Here is a 24781-nt window from a genome sequence, read left to right as displayed (position 1 = left end):
ACTACCTCTGGACTCATGGTATATTAGACTAGATGGTTTTATTTAGCACAGGTAAAATAAAAACATTGAGGCTCAAAACAGAACAGCTATCCTGGATTTTGAAAACTTGCTTCCTCTCCTGCTGCTAGGCTTCTTTTAGATTTCCTAGTTTCTCCTTCTGAAAAATGAAGTAACATCACACATCTCCCTTCAATCTTCAGCTGCCAACAAAATGCACGTGTAAGGGTAGAGAGAATGAGCATGACAGTAAATTTTCTGCCTAACAAGGTTCAACTCATGAACTCTGTTTTAGGGAAAGGAAGATTGGCATTGTGATAGTCTTTATAGTATTTAAAGGGTGCATTAGAAGGCTCTGAACAGATGTATTTTTGTAACTAACAAAATAATTCCTGGCAAAAATGCTAGACATCAAAACATAAACTCTGCAAACTAGTGAGACAACTATATATGCATAAGAGAAGGTGGGAATATAACAGAATGTAAAGGAAATTCATTGCAGCCAGAATGCTTGCGAATAGAATTGATGTTAAATTTTTTTGGTGTTCAGTTTGCTCAAACCGCAAGTAGTAGTCCATAAGGTGCAGTCCTGTATGCAGTGCAGCTGCTTTCTTTCTCAGCACATTTTGATGTAGGGTTAGTATGAATGACTGAAATAAGAAACACTGAGCAAAAGAGTGCAGAAGCCAGTTTGGTGGCTCTGACATTGACTTGGTAACAACCTTCCCTGGCAAAACATTGCAGCTGCTTCAGACAAGAAGAGGGGCTGGTGAAGTTTTGTCTATGCTTTGAGCCTGTTCAGGCAGGCTAAATTAGCTAGGGTGAATTGATCTTTCTAGCACTGGGCAGTGACATGTAGGCAACCCCAAGCTAGTTTGTGATATTTTGTGTCTCTGCTCTATGCTATGCTGTGTTAGAAAACATTTTTTTTGGTTTGTTTTTGTATCCCAAGCAAGCTGGTGTCATGAGCAGTTTGGACAGCTTCTGGGAAAAGGGGGATTAAAAGGTAACTTGCTTTTTAAAAAGTTAAATGTTCACAGTGAATTTCTTTGGACTGTTGCAGGGTTATATGGCACTTATGAAGGAAGATGGCGTACCTGATGACATGAAAGGCAAAGACAAGATTGTATTTGGAAACATTCACCAGATTTATGACTGGCACAGAGAGTACGTATAAACTTGGAAACCATCTGCTGAACAGTTCTACCTAAAAAATACTAGACTGACTTTAAGAAATCAGGGTTTTTTTCCCTGAAATATTCAGATAGAAGGTAAATACAGTTGGTCTGCTTTGAGTTGTAGGTCTCAAGATTTGCTTTAAACAAGGATGCTTATATAAAGCAAGTGAGAATTAGATTCTCAATTGAGAATCTGTAGTATGGATTATGTAGAAGTTTGTACATTATTTGAGGCTTTGTTTTCAAAAATGTTTTCATGAAGAATAGAGCCTAAAGAATTTGTTAGGGGTTAGCACAGCAATATGAGCACCTCAGGCATTCTGACTAGGAAGGAGAAAAGTTTCAGTCAATACATGAAATTAAAGAATTCTATTCATAAACACCAAAACTTTTTCATCTTGGTATGGAATCAGTGTGTTCCTTTGGAAATCTATACTGAAATATGACACCATTAACATTGTCATTTTGGGCATACATTAATACCTAAAGCTGCTGCTAGGGGACACAAAGTGGATCTTGCAGTAAGACCACTTCACCTTGCAATTAGTTACCTGTTGCTATAGTGTGTGCCATCAGAAAGAAGTACTTATTCTATTTATGTTCAGCTTCTTTTTAGGAGAGTTGGAGAAGTGCCTTGAAGATCCAGAAAAACTGGGATCCTTGTTTGTTAAGCATGTAAGTGCAAACATCACAGTAGAGGGTGAGATTCCTCCCTCTTCACCTGGGGAAGGAACTGGGAGTGCCAGAAATTCATGTTTAATTTTAGTGAAACAGAGTACCCTTTATAGGCTTATACGAGTCCCTGTTTTTCCACTTTTTATTTATTTATTAAAGAGAATGACCACGTGATACGTGCAGATATTATAACACTTTGGAAGGGAATCAGGTGAACTAGTTGTCTAAAACCTAGATATCAAAATTCAGAATATATCAGACATGCCACTAATCAATCATTTTGGTGTCTCTGTGTATAAAAACAATTTAATATCTGTTTGAGATGAGGTCTCAACGTACTCCAAATCAGGCTAGAGATTAGAAGAGAAGCTTGCCTGCTATATATGATCATTTGCACAAGTGTACAAAGAGTGAAGACAGACTGGATTAAAGCAAATTTAATAGGTTTCAGATTTTCCCTGTGGTCTGTGTTTGAAGTCGATACCAGGGTACCAGAAGAGCATAGAACCAAATATTAACTGAACAGTAACACTGGAAGCCTAATTCCAGGACTAATGATGAAGAATGAGCTGTTTCATTTCTGAGGGTTTATTAAAAAACAGGCACAAGGAGAGGGGAGAACTCTGGCACTGGTAAAATGGTAAACCTGAAGGAAGTAGCTCTCCCTGGTTTCGATTGCTGTTTACTTTCTCCTGGTATATTTGCAACTGAGTTGTCTTTGAAAGGCACCCTTACCACTCCAGATGCAAAGGCAAGCCGTGATGCTATTACAACATCCTCTAGCAAAACCCTGACTATCAGCTAGAACATGACAATTCAGTTCCTGCTCTTAATCCATGTTCTGTGTCCTTTTCAATCTCCATCTGCTTCTTCCTTTTTTGCTTTCCATTTGTCTTTCACTGGTCAGTACTCCATAGGTCTGTGAGCACCAAAGCCTCAAACAGCAAACCTGGTTTCTGTGTGACTTGGTTTAGTGTGAGGTATCCCTGCCCATGGCAGGGGGGTTGGAACTAGATGATTTTAAGGTCCTTTCCAACCCTAACTATTCTATGATTCTATAAACCAATCCTAGCAAAATAGCAAGAAAGATTTTAGGGTAGGTAATAGACACATCTGGCATGTCTGTTTCTTAACCAGTAAGGTCAGTAATCAAGAATGAATCTTAAAAGCTGAAGTTATGCTCTCCCTCTTTTTCTTCATTGCTTTGGCGTTAAAATCACGTGCACAAAATACAGAACCAAAGTTTAAAAATGCTAGTGCCACTATTTCCAGGCTATGTTACCTAAGTCCCCACTCAAACTCCAGTAAGGACAGCTAATACTAAATACAAAACTTGAGAGGTTTCTCCTAACTACTCTGTACAGCTAAACAGGAAGGGGTCGTTATTCTAATATATTAGAATAATAATCATATTATTAAAATTAAATAAAAAATATTGTATTTCAAATGCTCCATCCATTGCTTTTGCTAGAAGAAAACGATTTTCATACTTAATTTTATTGTGGGACATTCTGAGCTATCATCTCTCAACACCTGTTGTTCGGGAGTATTTATAACTGTGGCAATTTCTCAGTTGTGTTGCCTTCCTAAAATCATAATGATATTCCCAAATAAATGTGTTTTAAATCTGTAGTTTCTGCATATGTAGCTGCTTCTGAACAGCTGCACTTCTTAAAATAATACTCCGTTTCAATCTGGCATGGTTTTTGTTCTTGATGATAATGTGTCACTCTGTATCTTTGTTCCTTTAGGAGAGAAGGTTGCACATGTACATAGTTTACTGCCAAAACAAACCAAAGTCTGAGCACATTGTCTCAGAATACATTGATACGTTTTTTGAGGTAAGTTCCTGAGAGAGAACATATGTAAGGTGGAGGGTGTGTACAAATCATAAGTGTTACCAGCTCTGTTGACCAAAACAGAAACAACCAAAGAAGAAAAGGCAGTGCAAATCATTGTTCCTGTTTTAAATCATAATTCCCTGCCATTTCTGTTCTGATTTCTCAAGTCTGATACAGATGGGTTAATCTCTACCTGCTAGGGATGAGTTCATCTCTGCAGGAAGAAACTAAAGTTAGGTAGAAGATGCTTATCAGTAGAGTCTCACCTTTACAAGCCCTGGCCCAGGCAATTCTCGATGGTAATTCTGGACAAGCAAAGATCACTGTCAGAAATAGACTGTATTAAAACCTGTGACTGAAAAATTATGTTTCAACATAGTTTTTCAAAACAAAGACATGGAAGATGCTTGGAAAGGGGAATACTTTGGAAACAAAGCTGATACAGATAAGGGGAAGGACTCCAGCTTTTGCTAGCTGAAGATTAAATTCTGCTCTGAGTTTTGCCAGTTTTTTTCTGTCAGCCATTAATAGTGATGTATCCTGCTGTGTTTCTAGCTCAACAAAACAAAGTTTTTTCTAACTGAACAAACAAAACATGTTTGTTTTGAACCCTCAGGATCTAAAGCAACGCCTGGGCCACAGACTTCAGCTCACGGACTTGCTAATAAAACCTGTGCAGAGAATTATGAAGTACCAGCTGTTACTAAAGGTAAAGTGATGTTGAGGTGAATGATTTACTGTATGTGTTAACAGGTATGCTTTCTTTTTTAAATACTGATGATGCTTTTCCACCTTCCTGCAGAACCCAGATTTGTAAGCAATGTCATGTGATTATTTTATATTTAAATACAAAAAATGCAGTAAACAGCTTGGGCAGAATTTTGCTTTTTCTTTTTAACTGTTAAAAGACCAATGACCTCCAGCCAGTGACATGGAAGTGTTTAGAATTTGTACCAATGTCATATGAAGGGGAGAGGGATCTCCCAGCTATTTTCAGATGTAAATGTGATACGAGTTTCTGGGATTCATCCCAACTTTTCCATCTAATTCTGCAACCATTTTAATGTCATGTAAATGCTTACTGAAGAGCAATCCTTTATATCAGAGGTCATTGCTTTAACATGCTGTTATATGAGATAAATCAAAACAGTGAATAAATCTTAAAAAATAAGAGTGGGGAAGCACCACAACAAGAAACTTTAAAAAGAAAATATTTCTTTGTGTCTTCTGCAGACTGTCATTCTCTGACAGAAGATAGCAAATTCAGATTTTCTAAGCTTTCTCTCTTCTGATTAATGAGAAAAGTACTCATATTATTGTTCATTTGTTTTTCCTTTTTCAGGACTTCCTCAAGTATTCTAAAAAAGCTAATCTTGACACAACAGAACTAGAGGTACTTTTGACATCTTTTCTGTTAGTGATTTGGATACTCTTTACTTTGAACTTCTCTTGTTTTGACAGTCACTTTCCTTTTTGATCTTCTTGAGAATGTGATTCTAAGTGTTTATTTTTCACATTTCGCTTCTAAAGCAACCATAACAAATGAAACTATTTTATGCTGCTAACTCATTTGGAAAATAAAGTTTTGACTTTTTGTTTGTCTTGAACAGAGAGCTGTAGAGGTCATGTGTATAGTACCAAAACGGTGTAATGACATGATGAATGTTGGCCGCCTGCAAGGATTTGATGTAAGTTGGCTAGCATTTTGCTTTGAGTTCTTGTCAGGTTCTTCAGAAATTAACGATTAATGTTGTTGGGAGAAGTGAAATAGGATGCTCCATCACTATCTGGTTACCTGGAACAAAAAGCAGTGAGCAAAAAATCAGGTCTTAGCCCTGCCAGGGACTTTTTCCTGAGAAACTTTACCTGTTGTGTCAGTCACACTAGGTAAGTCCCTCTACAAAATCTAGCATTACGGTTCCCTTATTGACTAATGACTTGCAAAATAGTGAAGTAATCAGTTACCAGCAAGTGAGCAGACAAGACTTCAGTAATGTAGACAAAGGAGTTACTAAGGTCAGTAAAGCTCCTGAGGCAACTATAGCCTTTCTCCTTGTTTTGCTAAGTCTAGAAGAGATGGAAATTAGCTACCAAAGCAGTATGCATCAGCCAGACAGTAGTCACATGTTCTAGTTTCAAAGCCCTTTCTGCTCTGTGATACAAGTATAAACTTGAATTCTTCCTCTTTTGGCACCCCAGAAGACACTGCAAGAGCATAGGAGTTACTGTGGAAGTTGTTGAGAAAAGAGAGATAAAAACCTTAGTGTTACAAGCGTCCAACTGCAGTTTGAATTGGAAAGGGTAGAGTGGTGGATATTTTTTTTTCTTGATGATTGTTTGTTTGGGTTTTTTTGAGAAAGGGCACAAGAATATCTTGTGGTAGGAGGAGCAATGAATATATAATGGTCAGTAACACTCAAGAAATTGGGAAATGTACAAAGTTACTTCAGCAGGAGCATCTGCTCAAAAAGGTTGGTGGGGAAAGAAATTAAGAACTGCACTAAATGTGTTTCTGGTTGCCTCTGTGTTTAGGGTAAAATTGTAGCCCAGGGTAAGCTGCTGCTCCAGGACACATTCTTGGTTACAGACCAGGACACAGGACTTCTGCCACGCTGCAAGGAGAGACGGGTCTTCCTGTTTGAGCAGATTGTCATTTTCAGTGAGCTGCTGGATAAAAAGAAAGGTTTTTCCATGCCTGGATTCTTGTTTAAAAACAGCATCAAGGTAACTGTTGTGTGTGAGTCTTTTTGTCCCCTGCACAAACTCTGCTAAGGGAACACTGATTCAGTGAGATGTCACTAGTGACATCTAGATGTGCAATCATAAAGCACAGGGAGGTGTCCATCATTTCTTGAAATTATATCGTACCGAATTTGTGCTCGCTCCGATGATAAATGGAAGTCTTTGGATCCCAGTATTCTGATGCTTCCCAGGTGAAGCATACCAAAACAGATGTTCCTGTACAAAGCTGGACAAGCATTCACAAAGAGTTTAGTCTTCAGCTCTATGCTGTATGTACACCACATTGCAAAGTCATCGCAAATAAAGATAACTCTTTACATATTCCTCCTTTTGAGTTTTGGCTGAAATCGGTCCAAATGTATAGTGTCACCTTCTTAGACGTGTCAGCTCTTCCTCAAACAAAAAGCATTTACCCCCACCTCAAGCTTTCCCTGAAACAAAGACTAGTAGTGCTAGGGCCAATCAGCCCTCCTCATGAAGTGTTTAGGGTGGACTGTGCTCCTCTTAATTCACCTCGGTGCTACTGCTGCCAGCTGAGCACTCTGTTTCACAGTATCACAGTATGCTAGAGATTGGAAGGGACCTCAAAGATCATCTAGTCCAATCCCCCTGCCGGAGCAGGAACACCTAGATAAGGTTACACAGGAATGTGTCCAGGCAGGTTTTGAATGTCTCCAGAGAAGGAGACTCCACAACCTCCCTGGGCAGCCTGTTCCAGTGTTCTGTCACCCTCACTGAGAAGAAGTTTCTTCTCAAGTTTAAGTGGAACCTCTTGTGTTCCAGTTTGTATCCATTGCCCCTTGTCCTATTGTTGTTTGCCACTGAGAAGAGCCTGGCTCCATCCTCGTGACACTCCCCCTTTATATATTTATATACACTAATAAGGTCACCCCTCAATCTCCTCTTCTCCAAACTATAGAGACCCAGCTCCCTCAGTCTTTCCTCATAAGGGAGATGCTCCACTCCCTTAATCATCTTAGTTGCCCTGTGCTGGACTCTCTCCAGCAGGTCCCTGTCCTTCTTAAACTGAGGGGCCCAGAACTGGACACAATATTCCAGATGAGGTCTCACCAGGGCCGAGTAGAGGGGAAGGAGAACCTCTCTCGACCTACTAACCACCCCCCTTCTAATACACCCCAGGATGCCATTGGCCTTCTTGGCCACAAGGGCACAGTGTCGGCTCATGGTCATCCTGTCGTCCACTAGGACCCCCAGGTCCCTCTCCCTTACACTGCTCTCTAACAGGTCGTTCCCCAGCCTATACTGGAACCTGGGGTTGTTCCTGCCCAGATGCAGGACTCTACACTTTCCCTTGTTATATTTCATCAAGTTATTCCCCGCCCAACTCTCCAGCCTGTCCAGGTCTCTCTGGATGGCAGCACAGCCTTCTGGTGTGTCGGCCACTCCTCCCAGCTTAGTGTCATCAGCAAACTTGCTGATAGTACACTCAATTCCCTCATCTAAATCGTTGATGAATATATTAAATAATACTGGTCCCAGTACTGACCCTTGAGGCACTCCACTAGATACAGGCCTCCAACTAGACTCCGCCCCATAGACTACAACTCTCTGGCTTCTCTCCTTCAGCCAGTTCACAGTCCACCTCACTACCCGATCATCCAGACCACACTTCCTCAATTTAGCTGTTTAGTGCTGGCTGAACAGCCTGTTCAAGGCATTGCTGTATCTGCAGTAGAAACCTTTGGCATGGGCCAGTGGTAAAGCTCCATAGCAAATTCAGCATTTTAAATAACACATAGAGTGAGAGACAGTGGAGAACATTGGGCCATAGTGACCAGATGAAGATTGTTCATATATAGTGTTTCAGTAAGATGTACAGTAACCCTTAGTTTAATGTAATCCTTCATCTCGTGGTATTATTTTACTGAAAGAAAAGAGTGGTTGCCATTTGAAGATCTGACTCTGAGCTCATAAGTAAGATATTGTAGAGGTATGTTTCTCATAACATACATGAAGTAAATTCTCTTTTTTCCTTGAAGGTGAGTTGCCTTTCCCTGGAGGAAAATGTGGACAGCGATCCATGTAAATTTGCACTAACATCAAGAATGGGCGATGTCACGGAGACCTTTATTTTGCATTCTGCTAGTCCAGGAGTCCGCCAGTTATGGATCCATGAAATTAACCAAATTTTGGAAAACCAGCGCAACTTTTTAAATGGTAAATGCTTTCTTTTCACCGAAAGTTCATAATTGACCGACTTTTCTCTCATCTGTTATTTCTTGGTTTTGGAATGTTTCGCAAGTTTCCTTTTTCCTGAGCTAATACAGAACAGTTGGAGGATATGGGCTGCATTTTTGCTTTGGAACAGATGCTAGCATTTATTATAAGAGTGGTAGTCTGCATTTACATGGTGTTCTCTTGGTGAAATTTTCCAAATGTTTTGTAGGAGTGAGTCAAGATTGCCATCATCCATTGAGGTTGAGAGCTCGTGTACTTCTTTTAAGCAAATGCGAGCCTTTAAAGGCTAAACCCAAGTGGAATTATAAGCATCTAGTCAGAATGTTTTGTTTGTGTTATTTTGGTGTCCATTATTGTGTCATACTGTGGCAACAGCATTCAGATTCTGTGGGAGAAAAGTAGAAGATGATTGTGTGTGCTGTGATACCAGAAGTTTCTTGCTGTATTTTTGTATCCATCAGTTGTTGCCCCGATGTAGATTTTTTTAAAGAGTTGTAATGGGTGGAACAACAAGCTGAGAATTTGGAGTCACACCTGTTTTTTTCCCAACTTAGCTGCTGACTGACAATGTGATCCTAGAGGAAGACATTTCTCCCTGGTTTCAGATTTTTTTCTTTTAAAAGAACAGGTCATGAAGGTGTGATGTAGAAAAGTGACTTGAGGTCTATGGCATGACCAACATTGCTAAGGAAATCTGTCTTGGTTTAACAGCACTCCCATTCTGCCAGTAAACATGTGTGTTTTAAACTGTTCCTGTTCCCTTTCCTGCCCTCCTTTCCCTGATCGCGTTCCCTCCCACCCCCACTGCAGCCTTGACGTCCCCAATCGAGTACCAGAGGAACCACAGCAGTGGTGGAGGTGGCAGCGGCGGCAGCAGTGCTAACAGCAGCGGCCCCAGCAGCTGTAGTGGCGTCCCCAGCTCCAGCCGTAGCCGGCCATCCCGGATCCCCCAGCCTGTCAGACACCATTCCCCAGTCCTGGTCTCCTCTGCAGCCTCGGCCCAAGCAGAGGCAGACAAGATGTCAGGTATGTCCATTCACAATCTCTCCCTGCCACACTACAACACCTCCTTAGAAACTGGTCTGAGCCAGCCAGACAGGCACCCTACCCATGCAGAGCTGGATGGTCCTCAGAAAGATGCTGAGCAGATTCCCAAGATGAAAGTTATTGAAAGTCCCAGGAAGACAGCGGGAAACATTTCTGGCTCATCTGACGGAGCCCAGAAAGACTTACGTGGAAGCTCAGAGGACAGTCGATCAAGAAACAGCATAGGATCACTGACGCTTGGGAAGCCAAGGCCAGGAGCCATCTCACCAATGAACTCTCCTCTCTCCACGACTTTCCCTTCTCCTTTTGGCAAAGAAACCTTTCCACCCAGCAGCCCCCTGCAGAAGGGCTCCTTTTGGAGCTCCATCCCAGCATCCCCTGCCAGCCGCCCTGGCTCCTTCACTTTCCCTGGGGACAATGACTCCCTCCAGCGGCAGGTTCACCGCCACTCTTCACACAGCAAGGACACAGACCGCATGAGCACATGCTCCTCGACCAGCGAGCAGTCAGTTCACTCCACCCAGAGTAATGGGGTAAGAGCGGAGCACCTCTGTCCTGCAAGCTCTTCTAAAACCTTCCTGTGCTTTCTGTGCGTTACCATCGCTCTCCATACTAACTTCTGGCTCTCCGGTGCTGTGCTACTCTGAAATAATCAACTGTTTGAATATCTTCTGCACATTAAAAGAACAAAATTGTCTACCTCTCTGTGTATGTATACATACAAATGTGGGTATGTACACAGACACAAAACCGACTGCTAACAATAGATGCAATTTCTGCCTCTGCTGAAAACATAGATCACTAGGCTGATACTTTACTAACTTGCTCTCCTTGCTTTTTTCGTCTCTTAATTTGAAGGCACATGATTAACATGCTGAAGCGTGGCAGCCAGAGCACCTTGGGGTATGCATTGCAGCCAGCACTTAAATCTGACTTCAGGATTTTGGCAGATTGCCTTGGGGCTTTTTTACCTTTCACGCACAAATCCGCCACCATTGTCCTGTTGAGTTTTAACTTCGTGGAGACATCTACAGTACGTTCCCTGGGCTGCTTGGTTTTATTTGTCATAATTTTATTTCCCCCACCCCTCCTCAGCCTTAGCTGATGTGCAACATTCTCTTTTTAAGTCCTGTGTCGGATCAAGGAAGCTTCCTGCAAACCTCTCAAAATAGGCCAACAAAACATAGCTAAAATAATCCTCCTTCTACTACAACCAAAACAAATAGTGGCTTCACTGTTCTGCATTGTAAGAAGAACTCGTTTAGGGCATCTGGAGTTTCAACCTTTAGTATGCACTTGGTGTGTTTGTGTGGACAGCTGGCGTGTCAACAGAATCCACATTCTCTGTAATAACATCCACCAGGAAGCGCAACACAGCAATCACAGGGGCAAGTGCAACTATAAAGCAAAACTTTCAGGGCACTTGCCGTGGATGGGGTAGGCAGGCTATGGTGCCATTCCCTTTAAACTCACATTTGATTGTTCTCTCACTAAGTGTTGTGTTCAGGAATGTTTGTTTTTCCACTCTCTCACCAATAGTATGCAGTACCAATTTTGCAAATCACCTAACTTGCCGGACCTTTTGTAAATGCATGCATTTCTCTGTAGAACTGTTTAACACACAGAGCTTTCTTGACTTCTTAGTTCTTACACTTTTATAGCAGCTACAGAAAAAAATTACGCTTTGCATGTAACGTATTTTTTATCCTGATCTTCCTTCAGCTTTTGATTTGATTTGATTTAGCTCTGTCCTGTGTTTATCCTCAGTCTAGTAAAATGTGATGATAATATAATATCTGGGGTAACTTGAGTATTTTGCAATTACTGCACAGGACATAGTATCAAGATGGTGGTGCTGTTTATATTCAGAGAAGTCTTGCATAGTATTAACTGATGTCATTCCATTAAAAAAAAAGAGGGAGAGACAGGATGGCACTGCATGCCTTTTGCTTCATAGCTATGTTTCTTTTAGTTTGGTGATTGAGATGGGTCATAATTCTTCATGTATAACGTCATTTCTATGCTGTGCTTTAGCAGGATTTCATACGACATTCAACAAGCCAGGGAAAATGGGTTCTGAGGTTTTCTTTTTACTTAACCATTTGTATATGTGTATTCACATGCACATATGGTTAAGGTTGATTGTTTAGGATAAGTAACTTCGAAGAAGAAGAAAAAGGAACTAATTTTGCTAGTGTTTCAGGAATATGGGAGGGATTTTTTTAGATTTTGGTTCCACATACTCTAATCCCATAATTGAGGTCACTGATGACCAGCAGAACTTGCAGTAGAAAAACATTAACTGTGCAAGAATAACTACTTCCTTGCAAGGCGAACAGAGAGGCTGTCTTTCTGTGGTGAGAATAAATTCAGATATAAACACATTCACAAGAACATTTAACATTTAGTAGTTACCAAACACTTGTTTATTTAACAGATTTTGCTGTCCTTGTTGAAAATAAGAAATATCCAGAGTTTAGTATGACCCTTCAAGACTTAACTATTAAAAAGAAGTGTTATGTTACAGGGAGGTCAGTCCTGCAGTTACACAAATTCTGCTGCATGCTAAGTCTAGAAGAATGAGTTTGAAGAAAAGAGCTTTCTCTGAATAGAGTTGTAGCTAGAAGAATCTAGCAAGTTGTAACCTTAATTTAAACAATGACTGAAAATGAGACTGGCTTTTTGGTTCTACTGTTCCTGGTTTGCCTTGAGTCATGGAAGGGGCTTGCTAACACAGAAGACCATGCAGAAAGTCTTTTAAGCCAAACAAAATGGGTTTTCTCACTGGAAATATAGCATCTGGAATTGACATAAATACCCTTTAGTAAAAATACAATTCAGGATGAGATCTTTCACTCTGTGGTAGCATTTGCTTCATCATCCTAACAGTGGAAAAAAACAGGATGGACTTGAATCACCCACTTGAATAAAATAGTCTAGCTAGAATAAAATGTACAGACTCACTGGAAACCCAAGCATCAATGTACTGAGCATGCTATGAATGAATATTCTGAGACTGTTGCTTTCCAAATGTCTTGGTTTCTCAGCCAAAGCACATGAGCCAAAGCTCATGGGAAGCACAGGCACCAAGAGATGGAGTAGCCTGTTTAAGGCCATTAGCAGATTGGAAGAGAACTTGGTTTTCAGGGCCCCCAGTCTACCATGCTGTCCACTGACTCCTGCTGCATCTCCTCAATCCTGAGGGGAGAAATATTTGACAGTTTTGAGAATCCTGTTTTTAATCCTCTGTGCCACGCTTTCCACTCGCTACTAGCACATATGTGGTGCTAACGTGGTTATGTTATAAAGTGATAGTAGCCTCCAGCTACAGCTGAGTACTGATACCCTTCTTCAACTCAGCTACTACTAGGCAGTAGTGAGCCCCCATTAGTAGTGACCTGACACAGTTTGAAGTAAGAACAAAGACAAAAGACAGGTGCACACACACATACATACCTCATGCCACATCATTAATAGGCCATTCATTTTGGTTTTAAGTTTTTTCAGGAAGGAAATAACTTTAGGGAATAGGTGCTAGGGAAAGACTAGGGTTTTTTTTTGTCATTGGAATTTACAGTATTTATGAGGTAATGACTACGATTTTGAAGCTGCACCTCTAAGACCATGAAAAACTGTCCTACATTCTGTGCTACAGTTTTGTTGCCTGATAAAGATGTGAGGTTTGGTGTCTGAGCTTGAAAGGAAGAGATCTGTGTATCTCAGTTGAGATCTATGTATAAACTGACTCTTGGTTAAAGGAAGTAATCCTGAGTAAAAGCAACTGCAGCAGCTGTACATGAACGTATTCAAAGTTCAAACTAATTTGCACAAGATAAATAGATGCAGGAAGCTTTAAAAGAGAAATCACAAATCTTTTCTTTGACTACAGCTTAAGTTATGTGGACTATGCAGGTAATGTAGCAGGCCACGAACAGCATGTCTTCTCCATGAACTTTAAACTTGATTCTTTTTTTTTTCCCCCTCTTCTTTCTTTCTGCTTCCAATTGACACTTGCAGAGTGAAAGTAGCAGCAGTAGCAATATCTCCACCATGCTGGTGACACACGATTACACGGCAGTGAAGGAGGATGAGATAAATGTCTACCAAGGAGAGGTCGTGCAGATTCTAGCCAGCAACCAACAGAACATGTTTTTGGTGTTCAGAGCCGCCACTGATCAGTGCCCCGCAGCCGAGGGCTGGATTCCCGGCTATGTCTTGGGGCATACCAGTGCAGTCATCATTGACAACCCTGATGGAACCATCAAGTGAGTGCCTGGGTGTGTGGAGAAAGGGAGGGAGAAGAAGAACTTCCCATTTAGACAAGGCTTTGAACCTTTTAAATCAAAAGTTGATGTGATCTTTGAGAAATAAATGATCATCAAGCAGAATGAGTACTTGAGAGGTCCCTTAGTGAACTTCAAATACAGGCAAGTAAGAAAGGGCCCAGAAGCGCATGATCTTTATGAAAAAGCTGTAGTAGTGCAGTCTTCTGGGAAAAGATGGTGAAAGAATACATGATCTAAGAGCAGCAAATTTTTCTGGTTTGTTTAATAGAATGAGTTACTAGGCTAGACACCTCTGTTTAGGAAGACAGTCAGGGCATGTTTGTTCCAAGTGAAATGAATTTTAGAGTTTCTAGATCTCTGCTTTGAGCTACAAATCTATTGAAAATGACAGGTGGTGCTAGAAAGATCTCAGATCTGCAATGGGAGAAATTATGTCAAAGTTCTTAGCGCTAAAGTTTTATATAGAGGGATTTCATATTGATCATTGCTTAGTTTGAGTTTGTATTTTCACACAGAAAGTTTACCATTTGACCAAGAAGTGGTATTTCTTGGCAAGAGTTCAGTATTTCCTGAAATCTACAGACTAATCTTCCTCGCTTGCTTACAATTTTAACTATGGGTTGCATGTCTTATGGAATAATTCATGTATTCCATTTCAATATAGTTAAAGACAGTGAGGTAACATTTTGACATACTTTTCCAATTCCATTTGAAACTAGCACATAAACTAGAGTTGAAAAAATTCATCAAAGTTTAATATTTTGTATTCAGGAAGTCAACGTCTTGGCACACAGCACTCCGTTTAAGGAAGAAATCTGAGAAAAAAGATAAAGACGGCAAAAGGGAAGGCAAGCTAGAAAATGGTTACCGCAAATCCCGAGAAGGACTTGCCAACAAGGTTTCTGTAAAGGTAAGTCTTATAAAGATGTAGTCATTTCCAAAAGAAGTTGTGTTGGGCTATCTTTAGAAGTAGCTTCTGTCAGAATTTCCCGTGAAGGAACTGGAGGCAACAGTGGTTTGGAAACAGGAAGATAGAATCTTTGAGCCTGCAAGCATGATATAGCATAAGGATAATACAGAAAGAGTAGAGCATGCCAAAATTCTGGTATTAAGATGTTTCTTGGATCTTTGTGGGCACAGTAACTTCAACCCATCACTGTGCTTTGTTTTCTACCATTCTTTAAGTTGCTATAAGCTTATCAGGACATTAATTCTTTTAATTTCTCCTTTCTAGCTTCTCAACCCCAATTACATTTATGATGGTAAGTTGCTTTAACTTTTAAAAGGTGTAATAAATATAATTTGGTTAAAACATTATTCTCTATGTTTAAATTTGCTTGATATGGATTTTGTTGGGAACTGAGTGGTTTTTATCAGAATATACATATAGGCCGTTTCTGGATGAGCGAGACAGTTAATGCAATTAACTCATGATTATTTTTTGAGATGGAAGGAACACATTTTTGGTCACAAGTCCAAAAGAACATAAAACACAAGGACCATATGCCGTGTTGTATATGGAGACTGGAAGTTGGGACTTGCTGAGTTTGCAAAATAACAAGGCCAGGAGTTGGAGCTGCTTCAGTTTTAACCTTACCCCCTAGGGAATATTCAGGACCTCTCCAGTGCAGAGGCTAATCGGGACAAAGATAGTGGCCTTCTGGAGTCAGAACCAAACTGGGTTTTTGTCTTAATGCACAGAGCCAAACTTCCTGTAAAAAAGGGAAACCACTACCATGTGTCATTGGATGAGTGAGGTGTTTTCTGTCCCCTTTTGCAAGCTTAGCTGGATATAATGATAGCCTGAAGATATAAATATAGTTGAGCATATCCTTAAATATTTTTCACTCTAAGGTTTCCTCAGTTTGCCATACATAGGGTGTTTGGTTCACCACAGTAGGCTTCAGGTTTATCCGTGGCATAGCAGTAGTGTTGTGTCCAAGTTCATGTGGAGAACACTTTGCCAGCCCTGCAGAACCCCAGCAAACCATATGTGCGTTCCAAGCGTAGGGGGATAGATATACCTTGGAAATCTAAAGTACGGTACTGCTTTGTGTGATAGAAACAAGAGAGTGAAGGGAATAGAAAAGCAAATTTGTTAACTTCAGTTGACCTATGCCATTCATTTTATTTTTCCAGTTCCCCCAGAGTTTATAATACCATTGAGTGAGGTAACATGTGAGACAGGAGAGACCATCGTGCTTAGGTGTAAAGTCTGTGGTCGCCCCAAGGCTTCAGTTACTTGGAAGGGTCCTGATCATAACACACTGAGCAATGACGGTCATCACAGCATTTCGTACAGGTACAGTAATTTGTGTAACGTTCAACAAGAACTGTCGAAGCTATTTTATATTCTGTTTGCATCCTTGGTTCAGGATAGCTTTTGGCTTTGAGGCATAAAGATATGGTTGCCCTCACAAATATTTTGCAGCCGAGATTTTCTGGAAATGTTGTGTAACTTCTGTGTATGGCTGGCATACACAAATGTCATATTCTGTTGATCTTTAAAAACAAAAGAAAATCCATCTGATATTTATGATCAGCTATCGCAGAAGCCATTGTGGTTCCGTCACACCGACCTACTACTTGAACCAGCTGTCACTTGCCAGTGCTGTGAAATGCCATCCTGTCAGTTCCTTATTTCCATTAATAGCTTACCATCATTTTTGAGGAAGATGACTGGTTTCACATCACTCTACAGTATTTTGCAGAGGAAAGCCTTTAGTTCCTACTGATGTAGCAATGTCAGTGTCTTCATTATTGACACACAGAAATCAACATATTTTGCTTGTCCAAAGAGAGATAGGGGATGGAAAATAAGAAATATTAACAGTGTCAATCTAAATTTGTCTATACCTTAAGGTCTGTAAAATGAATATAAAGTTAATGGATGCCATTGTGTTTCCCAGTGACTTAGGAGAGGCTTCACTGAAAATCATTGGCGTCACTGCAGAAGACGATGGTATCTATACATGTATAGCTGCAAACGATATGGGTTCGGTTTCATCTTCTGCCAGTCTACGAGTTTTAGGTAGGCATGTTTCTTGCTTCTTTTTAATCTTCGGGGGTTTTTAAGTTTGGTATCCATAGTACAGGAAAAAGAAAACCCCAGCTCTTAGGCATCACTGTTAAAGGAATATTATAACAAACCTTTTTACCTGTGACATGTTGCTTGTTTCAGAAGGAACAGGAGCGCTTTTAGGATGTAACTAATTAGAGGTTCATACAGACAAGATGCCTACAATATTTCCTGGAAAGTAGAATTTTGGGGTGTTTTTTTTCAGGTAGCTGATACACTAATCACTTTTTTTGTTTCCCCAGTGGTAGGTATATTATTGATAATAAGACATAATGTAAGATACCTATTCTTTTTGCTGTTTCTTCCAACTTGCCAAGGTTACTCATGCTTGTACAGACAGTTCCTACTTCACCTGAATTAGTTCCACTATAGAATTTGCATTGGCTGTGCTGCTTTGGTGTGTAATACAGTTTGCCTTGCTGCCACCCTGTGTCTTAATGCAGATTAACAGGATGGGGTGATTCCACTGATAGTATCTCAGCCAAGGAAACTTTCTAGTCAGGGGAGTAAAAAGCTCTTGATGAACAAGAATCAGTGTGAAACCATGTACTTTAGGGAGCTAGTGTAATGACTGTCCTTCCTACACCAATAAAGAAGCCCAAAACTGTGATTAGGCCAGAATCAGAGTCACAGAAGTCTTGTAAACTAAACTACTATCTTTCAGCAACATTCCTTGGTCTTACTGATCTTCTTCAAAAGCAAGTGTTCACTCTTCAATCAAAACTAAACCAGAATTTAGTATCTCTTAGTTACTCTGCAACTGGACTCCAAAAGACAGGCAGTTGTATTTTGCTAGCCCTTTTACTCAGCTCTACCAATATTTGTACAAAGAAGCACTGGCCTCAGCTCTTCTGAGGACATCCCACCCTTCATTTCCCCACTCCATAAGAGCAAAATGGAAGCTCCAAGGCTGTAGCATGAAGTAGGGCTTCAAGATCAAACTACAAAGTCTTTTTCAGTCCTTCAGACTTGAAGGACTTGCCATTTGATTGTAGTCAATTCTTGTGCATTGTCTTGTGCAAAGAGTAATACTCTTTACTTTTTGTTGCTCTAGTAGTCTTTATAAACAATGAATGAATTAGTTGATTACAGAAGTAATTTTCTTTCTGAGCTGCAAGAGGATGGACAGTCCGAGGCCATGAGTTGCTTTTCAATATGGACATACTCTGTTTCAAAAGGAAGATGTTAGGGGCCAGTAGTTTGAATGAGGCAAATTCTTCCCGAAACGTATTAGCAAACTGAATATGAAGTCCAAATATTTCTCCTTCTGCAAACATCTGAAACAATACATTGCCTATATTGACAAAAAGTTATGAAGTTGATCTGAATTTATTCAGTCTTGGGTAAACTATCTTTTTTTGTAGGTCCTGGAAGTGATGGGATCATGGTAATCTGGAAAGACAACTTTGATTCCCTCTACAGTGAAGTGGCTGAGCTTGGCAGGTATGTTCTGTATGCTTATCTCCAAGGCCGTCTGTGTCAAAATAGAAACTTATCTGTCAAAAAAATAAAATTCTCTTTGAAAAATACTTCTCATATGAGCCTGAAAAGCCAGAAATACATTGGATTAAATAGAAATGAGGAAGCAAAAATTCTACTAGCACTAGATGGCACTGCGTAAACAGAAAGTATTTAGGCTGAAGTGGTGTCCTAGATTAAGGGCTTGTTTTGGGGGGTTTTTTTTGTTGTTTTTTTTTTAAGCATGCCTTAAATTGACTGATGCTGCTTCTGTAGTGAAGCTCTCCTAAGCCTTTTTATTTAGGATATGAAAATTACAGACAGCGGAAGTCTGAAAATGAGCCAGAGAAGTCTTGTAAAATATATATTTGTCCAATTTAATAATGACCTTTGAAAAGCTGGTTTCTACTCAGACTTGATGTCACTGCAAATGTGATGAAACAAATATCAGGAGATAATTGTTTATGCAGACACATTCTGTAGAAGATGCATGCACTGAAAACTGGTTTATGTCCAGAAACTGCTCTGTGAGGATAGCTTATTGCAGATCTAAAATCAGATTTCTCTGAGAATATCTTTCAAGGTAAAAATATATCCTTAATGTGTGTCTCGGTTAATTCTTTCCTTTCAATATTGTATTCCAGGGGCAGATTTTCTGTCGTTAAGAAGTGTGACCAGAAGGGAACCAAGCGAGCAGTAGCCACTAAGTTTGTGAATAAGAAGTTGATGAAGCGAGACCAGGTTACCCATGAACTTGGAGTCATGCAGAATCTCCAGCATCCCCAGCTCATTGGCCTTCTCGATACCTTTGAGACCTCCACCAGCTACATACTAGTGTTAGAAATGTGTGTGGACTCTAACATTATCCGTAAAATGCAATCTCTAAGCTGACTTTCTGGGGCATTTGTAGTGGGTTTTGTGTAAAGGACTTTTAAGATTTCCTAGAAGTTTGAAAACACCTAAGTAAAATGTTGCAGTTGTCTAATGCTGCTGTTAAAGTTTAATACTCAGAAAGAAACAAGGTGAGATATTAAGCCGATATGTAGATGATTATCTTAGTCTGACGCTCCAGGAAGTTTTTAATATGAGTTGGTTGTACAAGTGAATTAGGAATGCTGTGATCTGCTGGCTTTATATCAAATCTGCTCTTCATACCCTAGACCTCTGTCTTCTAGGTGCTGCAGGCTAGTTATTCCTGTAGTCTGTGGTCTGTTAGGTTTTTCTTTCCGTTCTCATAGATGGATTAATCCAAAATACAATCCTTGTCATTCCAATAGGGCTGACCAGGGTCGCCTTCTAGACTACATCGTGCGATGGGGAAACCTCACAGAAGGGAAGATCAGACTCTACCTGGGAGAGATTCTGGAAGCTGTGCAGTATCTTCACAACTGCAGAATAGTACATTTGGACCTAAAGGTGAGCACTGAATGGGATTCCTGTCAGTGTGTGCTATTCCAGGCATAAAACCCTCCCTCTTCTAGGAAGCTTGCAGCTGGGAACACAGAACTGTGAACTGCTTTGATACTGTGTGGAATGGTATGGGTCAGGGCTCCAGCCCCAAAAGCAAAATCTTTGAGTTCCCTGTGCTTTCTCCTTAAAGCTTGATGGCTGTGGGTAGTCCTTTGTGCTGGAAATAATTGCTGACAGGAACTGTTTTGATTTTTATTTATTTATTTGCTTGCTTGCTTTCTGAGAAGTTTGCAGAAGAAATCCATTTCTTTCTGAGGAAGCACAGAGTTTGTTGTGAGAGAGTGCTCTTGCCTCTGTTCCTGCAAATCTGTTTCACATCATTGCATTTTAAGGGTTGTAATAACTATGTGAATGGTACCTTTTTGGGCCTCTGTTCTACCCTTCTGAGTTTTACTGAATCCACAAGGATTTTATGCATTCTAATAGGAAAAGCTATATAAGAAGATCTCAATGTGAATATTAATTAAAAACTTATTTACACTTTTTCTTTTCTTCCAGTCTTAAAATGCAAGGAGTTTGTTGTCTCTCTGTCATAAAGCAAATAGAGCAGTTCATTTGTTTACCCTCTATGTATAATTGCTCTTCTTCAAGCTTAAGTTCCCAAACACAGGTTCCTGTGGAACTTTGCCTAGCTGCTGTTGTAAACATCTGCAGTATTATCTGGCAGAACTGTATTTCCTGCAGACATGATAGTGCCAGCAGATAAAACACATTCATTGCACGCTGTAGTTGGCAAAAAGCTGCCTGCCCATTGATATGGGGGAAACCTTGATAGGACTGCCTAGGAGCTGGCCTTCAGCAGTAGTAGTTTGCAGCGGTTTGTTACGTTCTTGAGCTGACAGCACTGGCTGGGAAACAGTAATGTTGGAGCATTAAATGTGTGTTAGACTGACTTGAAAAAACGACATTTTAACTTTTGCTTTATGTTTTCTAGCCTGAAAATATTTTGGTGGACCAGAGTTCCACTAAGCCAACAATAAAACTGGCTGACTTTGGAGACGCGGTCCAACTCAATACCACGTATTATATCCACCAGTTACTTGGAAACCCAGAGTTTGCAGCTCCTGAAATTATTCTTGGAAATCCTGTTTCCCTCACTTCAGATGTTTGGAGCATTGGAGTGCTCACATATGTCCTTCTTAGTGGCGTCTCTCCTTTCCTGGATGAAAGTGTAGAGGAAACTTGCCTGAATATTTGCCGCTTAGACTTTAGTTTCCCAGATGACTACTTCAAAGGAGTTAGCCAGAAGGCCAAAGATTTTGTATGCTTCCTACTTCAGGATGACCCGGCTAAGCGTCCCTCGGCTGCACTGGCCCTCCAGGAGCAATGGCTGCAGCTGGGGAACAGCAAAAGTGCTGACAGCATTGACATATCCAGACTGACTTCATTCATTGAGCGGCGAAAACACCAGAATGATGTTCGACCCATCCGTAGCATTAAAAACTTCTTACAGAGCAGGCTCTTGCCAAGAGTTTGACCTTGCCTGAAGTTCTCTCTCATTCTCTTTCACCTGCCAATCAGACTGGAGACGGACTCCTCCTGCCAATCAATCAGACTGGAGATAGACTCCTCCTGCCAATGAATCAGACTGGAGATAGGACTCCTTTTGCCAATCAGCTGTTGACTTGAATTTTGTGGAAAGCAAACCCCGAGCCAACCAGCTGCTAGCGAATGTTCGTGTGCAAACGCATTCCAGGGGGACCCACGCAGGGTGGTGTGGGGGACTGGCGATGCAGACTCACTGGGGTGGAGGACGATAGCACTGTACTCTGCAAAAAGCAGTCACGAGCGATACAGTAACAGTATTTTATTCAGGTTTCTGCAAAAAAAAATGAAAAAAAATAGTTTTTTTAATAAACCAGAGTTGAATTTTGCAAGTGAACTTAACTACCGTTTTCAAGATTTATTCAAGGAAGAAATGCCTATGTTCAAAGCACTGGTGTTAAAAATGAAACCATGCCTGGAGAAGACTCACCAAAATGGCTGCTCGTTGAGACAGCCTCCATTTATAACATCTGGTTTTCACTTGGTCCTAGAGCTTTCCAGTTGCCTCGCCTGTATGTATCTCACGTAGCAGTGCACTGAGATCAGACTCTGCTTTTAAGTGCATCCAACCTCAAAGTTTTTGCATACAAATAGAATGAATTGTTTTGCTCTGATAAAATGTAGGCCTTACTTGTATATAGACTGTTACCTGCCTTCGGTCTGTAATTTTTTTTCCCCTCTCCCCTTATCCTTTTTTTTCCCCTCTCCTTCCTAAATGGTGGTATACCACTGTGCGGGTCTTCAGTTTGGGTCAGTACTCACTGTCCCCTTAGAAAAGGACTTCGGGTTGATGCCCAGCTTTGCAAACCCGATTGTCAAGCAGTATACAGCAGGATGAAATACTGTAAATGCACTCATTTGGGATTTTGTTTTCTTTCATATCATGTGCAATGTTGTGGCTTTAACATTTTATGCAACTATTTATGAGGACCTCTGTTGTAACTGTAATAAATATATAGAAAAAGCACATACTTAGTACGGCGAGCTTTATGGTTTTGTTTGTGTGTTTGGGGTTTCTGGGTGGGCAGGGGCGGGTGTGTTGTACCACACTGTCATTATTAGTTTAAGATGAGGGTTAGCATAGAATTTAGTCAAGGCTAGTCAGTTTTAAGGTTTGCTGAAAAAAGAGAGGGAGAGTTTCGTATCCCAGAGCTCAAACTGGTTAAGAAGTCAGGTGACACTTTCTAAAATTTATTATTATTATTATATTCAAAATGCCAAAGTCTGACTTCCCCAAAATCAGTCTCAACACTTACTGCTTTTTAGACTTTTCAAATATGTGTTTACTTCTTTCTGTGAAATGAACAAATGAATTTTGTGCTCTTTGGTGAAGAATACATTCAGAAAGTAGTGGTCAGATGAGAATCTGACACGTAATGTAATTGTCTTAGTAACTGGTTTTAAGATTGAAGTAATATTAATGTGAGCTATTTAAAAAGGCAGAGATGGGTTTTTGTGCATCACTGGCTTCATATGGGTGTGTTGTCATCTATGTTTGTGTGAAATGCAGTGTTTAAAGAAACCAAGCCGACATCCCACAATAGTTAGATGTATGGGTCTTAAGCCATAACCTAGCTTGGGTTAGTTTTGAGCTTTGCGGCTTCCACTGTATTCTATTTATTCCTTTTTTATTTGTTTGTTTGTTTGATTTTTGGGTTTGTTTTGGGGTTTTTTGTGGTTTGTTTTTTTTTTCTTTTTTGTAAAGTTGTACAGAAACTTTCTAAGAGAAAACAACTGACTTCAGAACTGGATGTGTATTCCTGCCAACCTCATATCATTATGTTTGTGTATTATTTTCCTTTATTGTTTTAGTCAAATTTTTGCTTTATTTTGCATGTATATTTCTTTGTACAGTGACGTTACATGTTTACACAGTATGATGTGATGTAAATATTTTATTTTGCCATCAGTTATTTTGAAAAGAATTAAACATATTTGACATATTTGTCTGATCTCTTGCTTTAAGGAGTTTAAAAGTTTAGGTTTGGTTATGTTTTAATTGGGCTCTGTATTTAAAAAGAAAAAAGTACATTATTTTATTGCCCTAAAATTCCTTTTAATTTGCAGTGATGTATCTTGCTTTCATGCCTTACAAAATAATATTTGCCTTTTCTCTAAGTGTTGATTGCTTTGTAGTGTCATGATTGCTTTTATATAAAACATGCCTAACTCTCTAACTGTGGAAATTCATTATAGTCTTTATTAGCTAGTAAATTTTGACCAGCAGAGTTTTCTACCAGATGTTCCCAGTTAAAGACCAAAGGATCATATTTCGGTTTAATATTAAACTGGGGAACAGATTTCCCACATCTTTTAGGCATTCCAGATTCATTATGAAGAAAAGTTACTTTCCACTGTAAAGACTTGGGGTTTGCAGCTAAACACTTTTTGCATCCTATAAGGGATGAAGTCAGTGCATGTGTCAGTACTTTGCAAGTGGGGTTTGGGAGCACAGAAGTTCTCCATTGCACACAGCTGAATTTGAAAATCACTGTGTAACAGTTAAGTGGAAAGCCTGGCTAGATAATATTTCCATGGTCAGGAAAGCAACCTGCATTGTCTTCGTAATGGGCAGTGGCCTAACACATACCTGGCAGTGCTCTTGAAGAGTAAGGTGAAAGAGCCTGGTTTTCTCCTGTGTGTATATAGAGGTCACTTAATTGTAAGTCATATTAATTCTCAGATGGGGCTATAAATGTGTTTATGAACATGAGAAAAAATAATTGGGCTTTTTCTGTCTTCAAATTCCAAAGGATGTTTAGGCCAGATGTCCTCAGAATGTCCTCCAGCAAAAACATCTGGCTTCCTGAAATTATTTCAGTAAGTGTGGAAACCTGAGCAGTAGTAGAAGATGCCTGAAAATGTAATGGAATGTTCTTTGCATATAACATACTACATGATATTGTCAAGAAACATTAAAACCCCACTGCTGAGGGAGTCAGTGTAGAACTCCATCAAAAAGAGTGGGGGGGAGGAACAATGGCTGACTCTTGAGGTTAAGTCCCATGGTCCCCAAAATATTAAGATAAATGAAGACAGGAATATACTTAACCTTGTTAACCAACAACCTTGTTGTTTAAGGGAATGTGTAGCTGAGGTACTTGAGACAGCAAGTTGAGCAGAATCAGTGAGTTCAGAGCCCACGACCATGCATATAAAACTTGGATCCCCTTTTCAGTACATCCACCATGAACCTTAATTTTCTCTCATTGAATTTTCTCAGCTGCTTTGTTTACCAGACGAAGCTGAGGTATTCGGATTGCC

At 40.1% G+C, this 24781-nt stretch overlaps 1 protein-coding gene across 2 annotated transcripts in view; it reads left to right on the top strand.

Moving 5' to 3' along the window:
• The window catches only part of TRIO (trio Rho guanine nucleotide exchange factor), a 241115-nt gene extending 218631 nt beyond the window's left edge, over positions 1 to 22484 (top strand). The window contains exons 40-57 of one of the 2 annotated variants that reach the window (XM_061346723.1): positions 1061 to 1164; positions 1781 to 1850; positions 3602 to 3691; positions 4308 to 4400; positions 5034 to 5084; positions 5302 to 5379; positions 6224 to 6415; positions 8434 to 8611; positions 9443 to 10212; positions 13697 to 13944; positions 14737 to 14875; positions 15200 to 15227; positions 16105 to 16267; positions 16875 to 16996; positions 18409 to 18487; positions 19147 to 19347; positions 19780 to 19918; positions 20907 to 22484. In XM_061346723.1, the coding sequence (XP_061202707.1) occupies positions 1061 to 1164; positions 1781 to 1850; positions 3602 to 3691; positions 4308 to 4400; positions 5034 to 5084; positions 5302 to 5379; positions 6224 to 6415; positions 8434 to 8611; positions 9443 to 10212; positions 13697 to 13944; positions 14737 to 14875; positions 15200 to 15227; positions 16105 to 16267; positions 16875 to 16996; positions 18409 to 18487; positions 19147 to 19347; positions 19780 to 19918; positions 20907 to 21449 (3288 nt within the window). In that variant the 3' untranslated portion in view covers positions 21450 to 22484. Of the gene's footprint in view, positions 1 to 1060; positions 1165 to 1780; positions 1851 to 3601; positions 3692 to 4307; positions 4401 to 5033; positions 5085 to 5301; positions 5380 to 6223; positions 6416 to 8433; positions 8612 to 9442; positions 10213 to 13696; positions 13945 to 14736; positions 14876 to 15199; positions 15228 to 16104; positions 16268 to 16874; positions 16997 to 18408; positions 18488 to 19146; positions 19348 to 19779; positions 19919 to 20906 lie in introns of those variants that run through there. The other variant, XM_061346724.1, reaches the window with a different exon arrangement.
• The last annotated feature ends 2297 nt before the right edge of the window (positions 22485 to 24781 follow it).

Source organism: Neopsephotus bourkii, unplaced genomic scaffold (assembly GCF_033783945.1).
Source record: "Neopsephotus bourkii isolate Nb327-2 ecotype Australia unplaced genomic scaffold, CSIRO-AGI_Nbou_v1 NB_272, whole genome shotgun sequence".
Taxonomy (NCBI): domain Eukaryota; kingdom Metazoa; phylum Chordata; class Aves; order Psittaciformes; family Psittacidae; genus Neopsephotus; species Neopsephotus bourkii.
The sequence above is the reverse complement of the archived record's forward strand: the minus strand, read 5'-3'. Positions and strand labels throughout refer to the sequence as shown.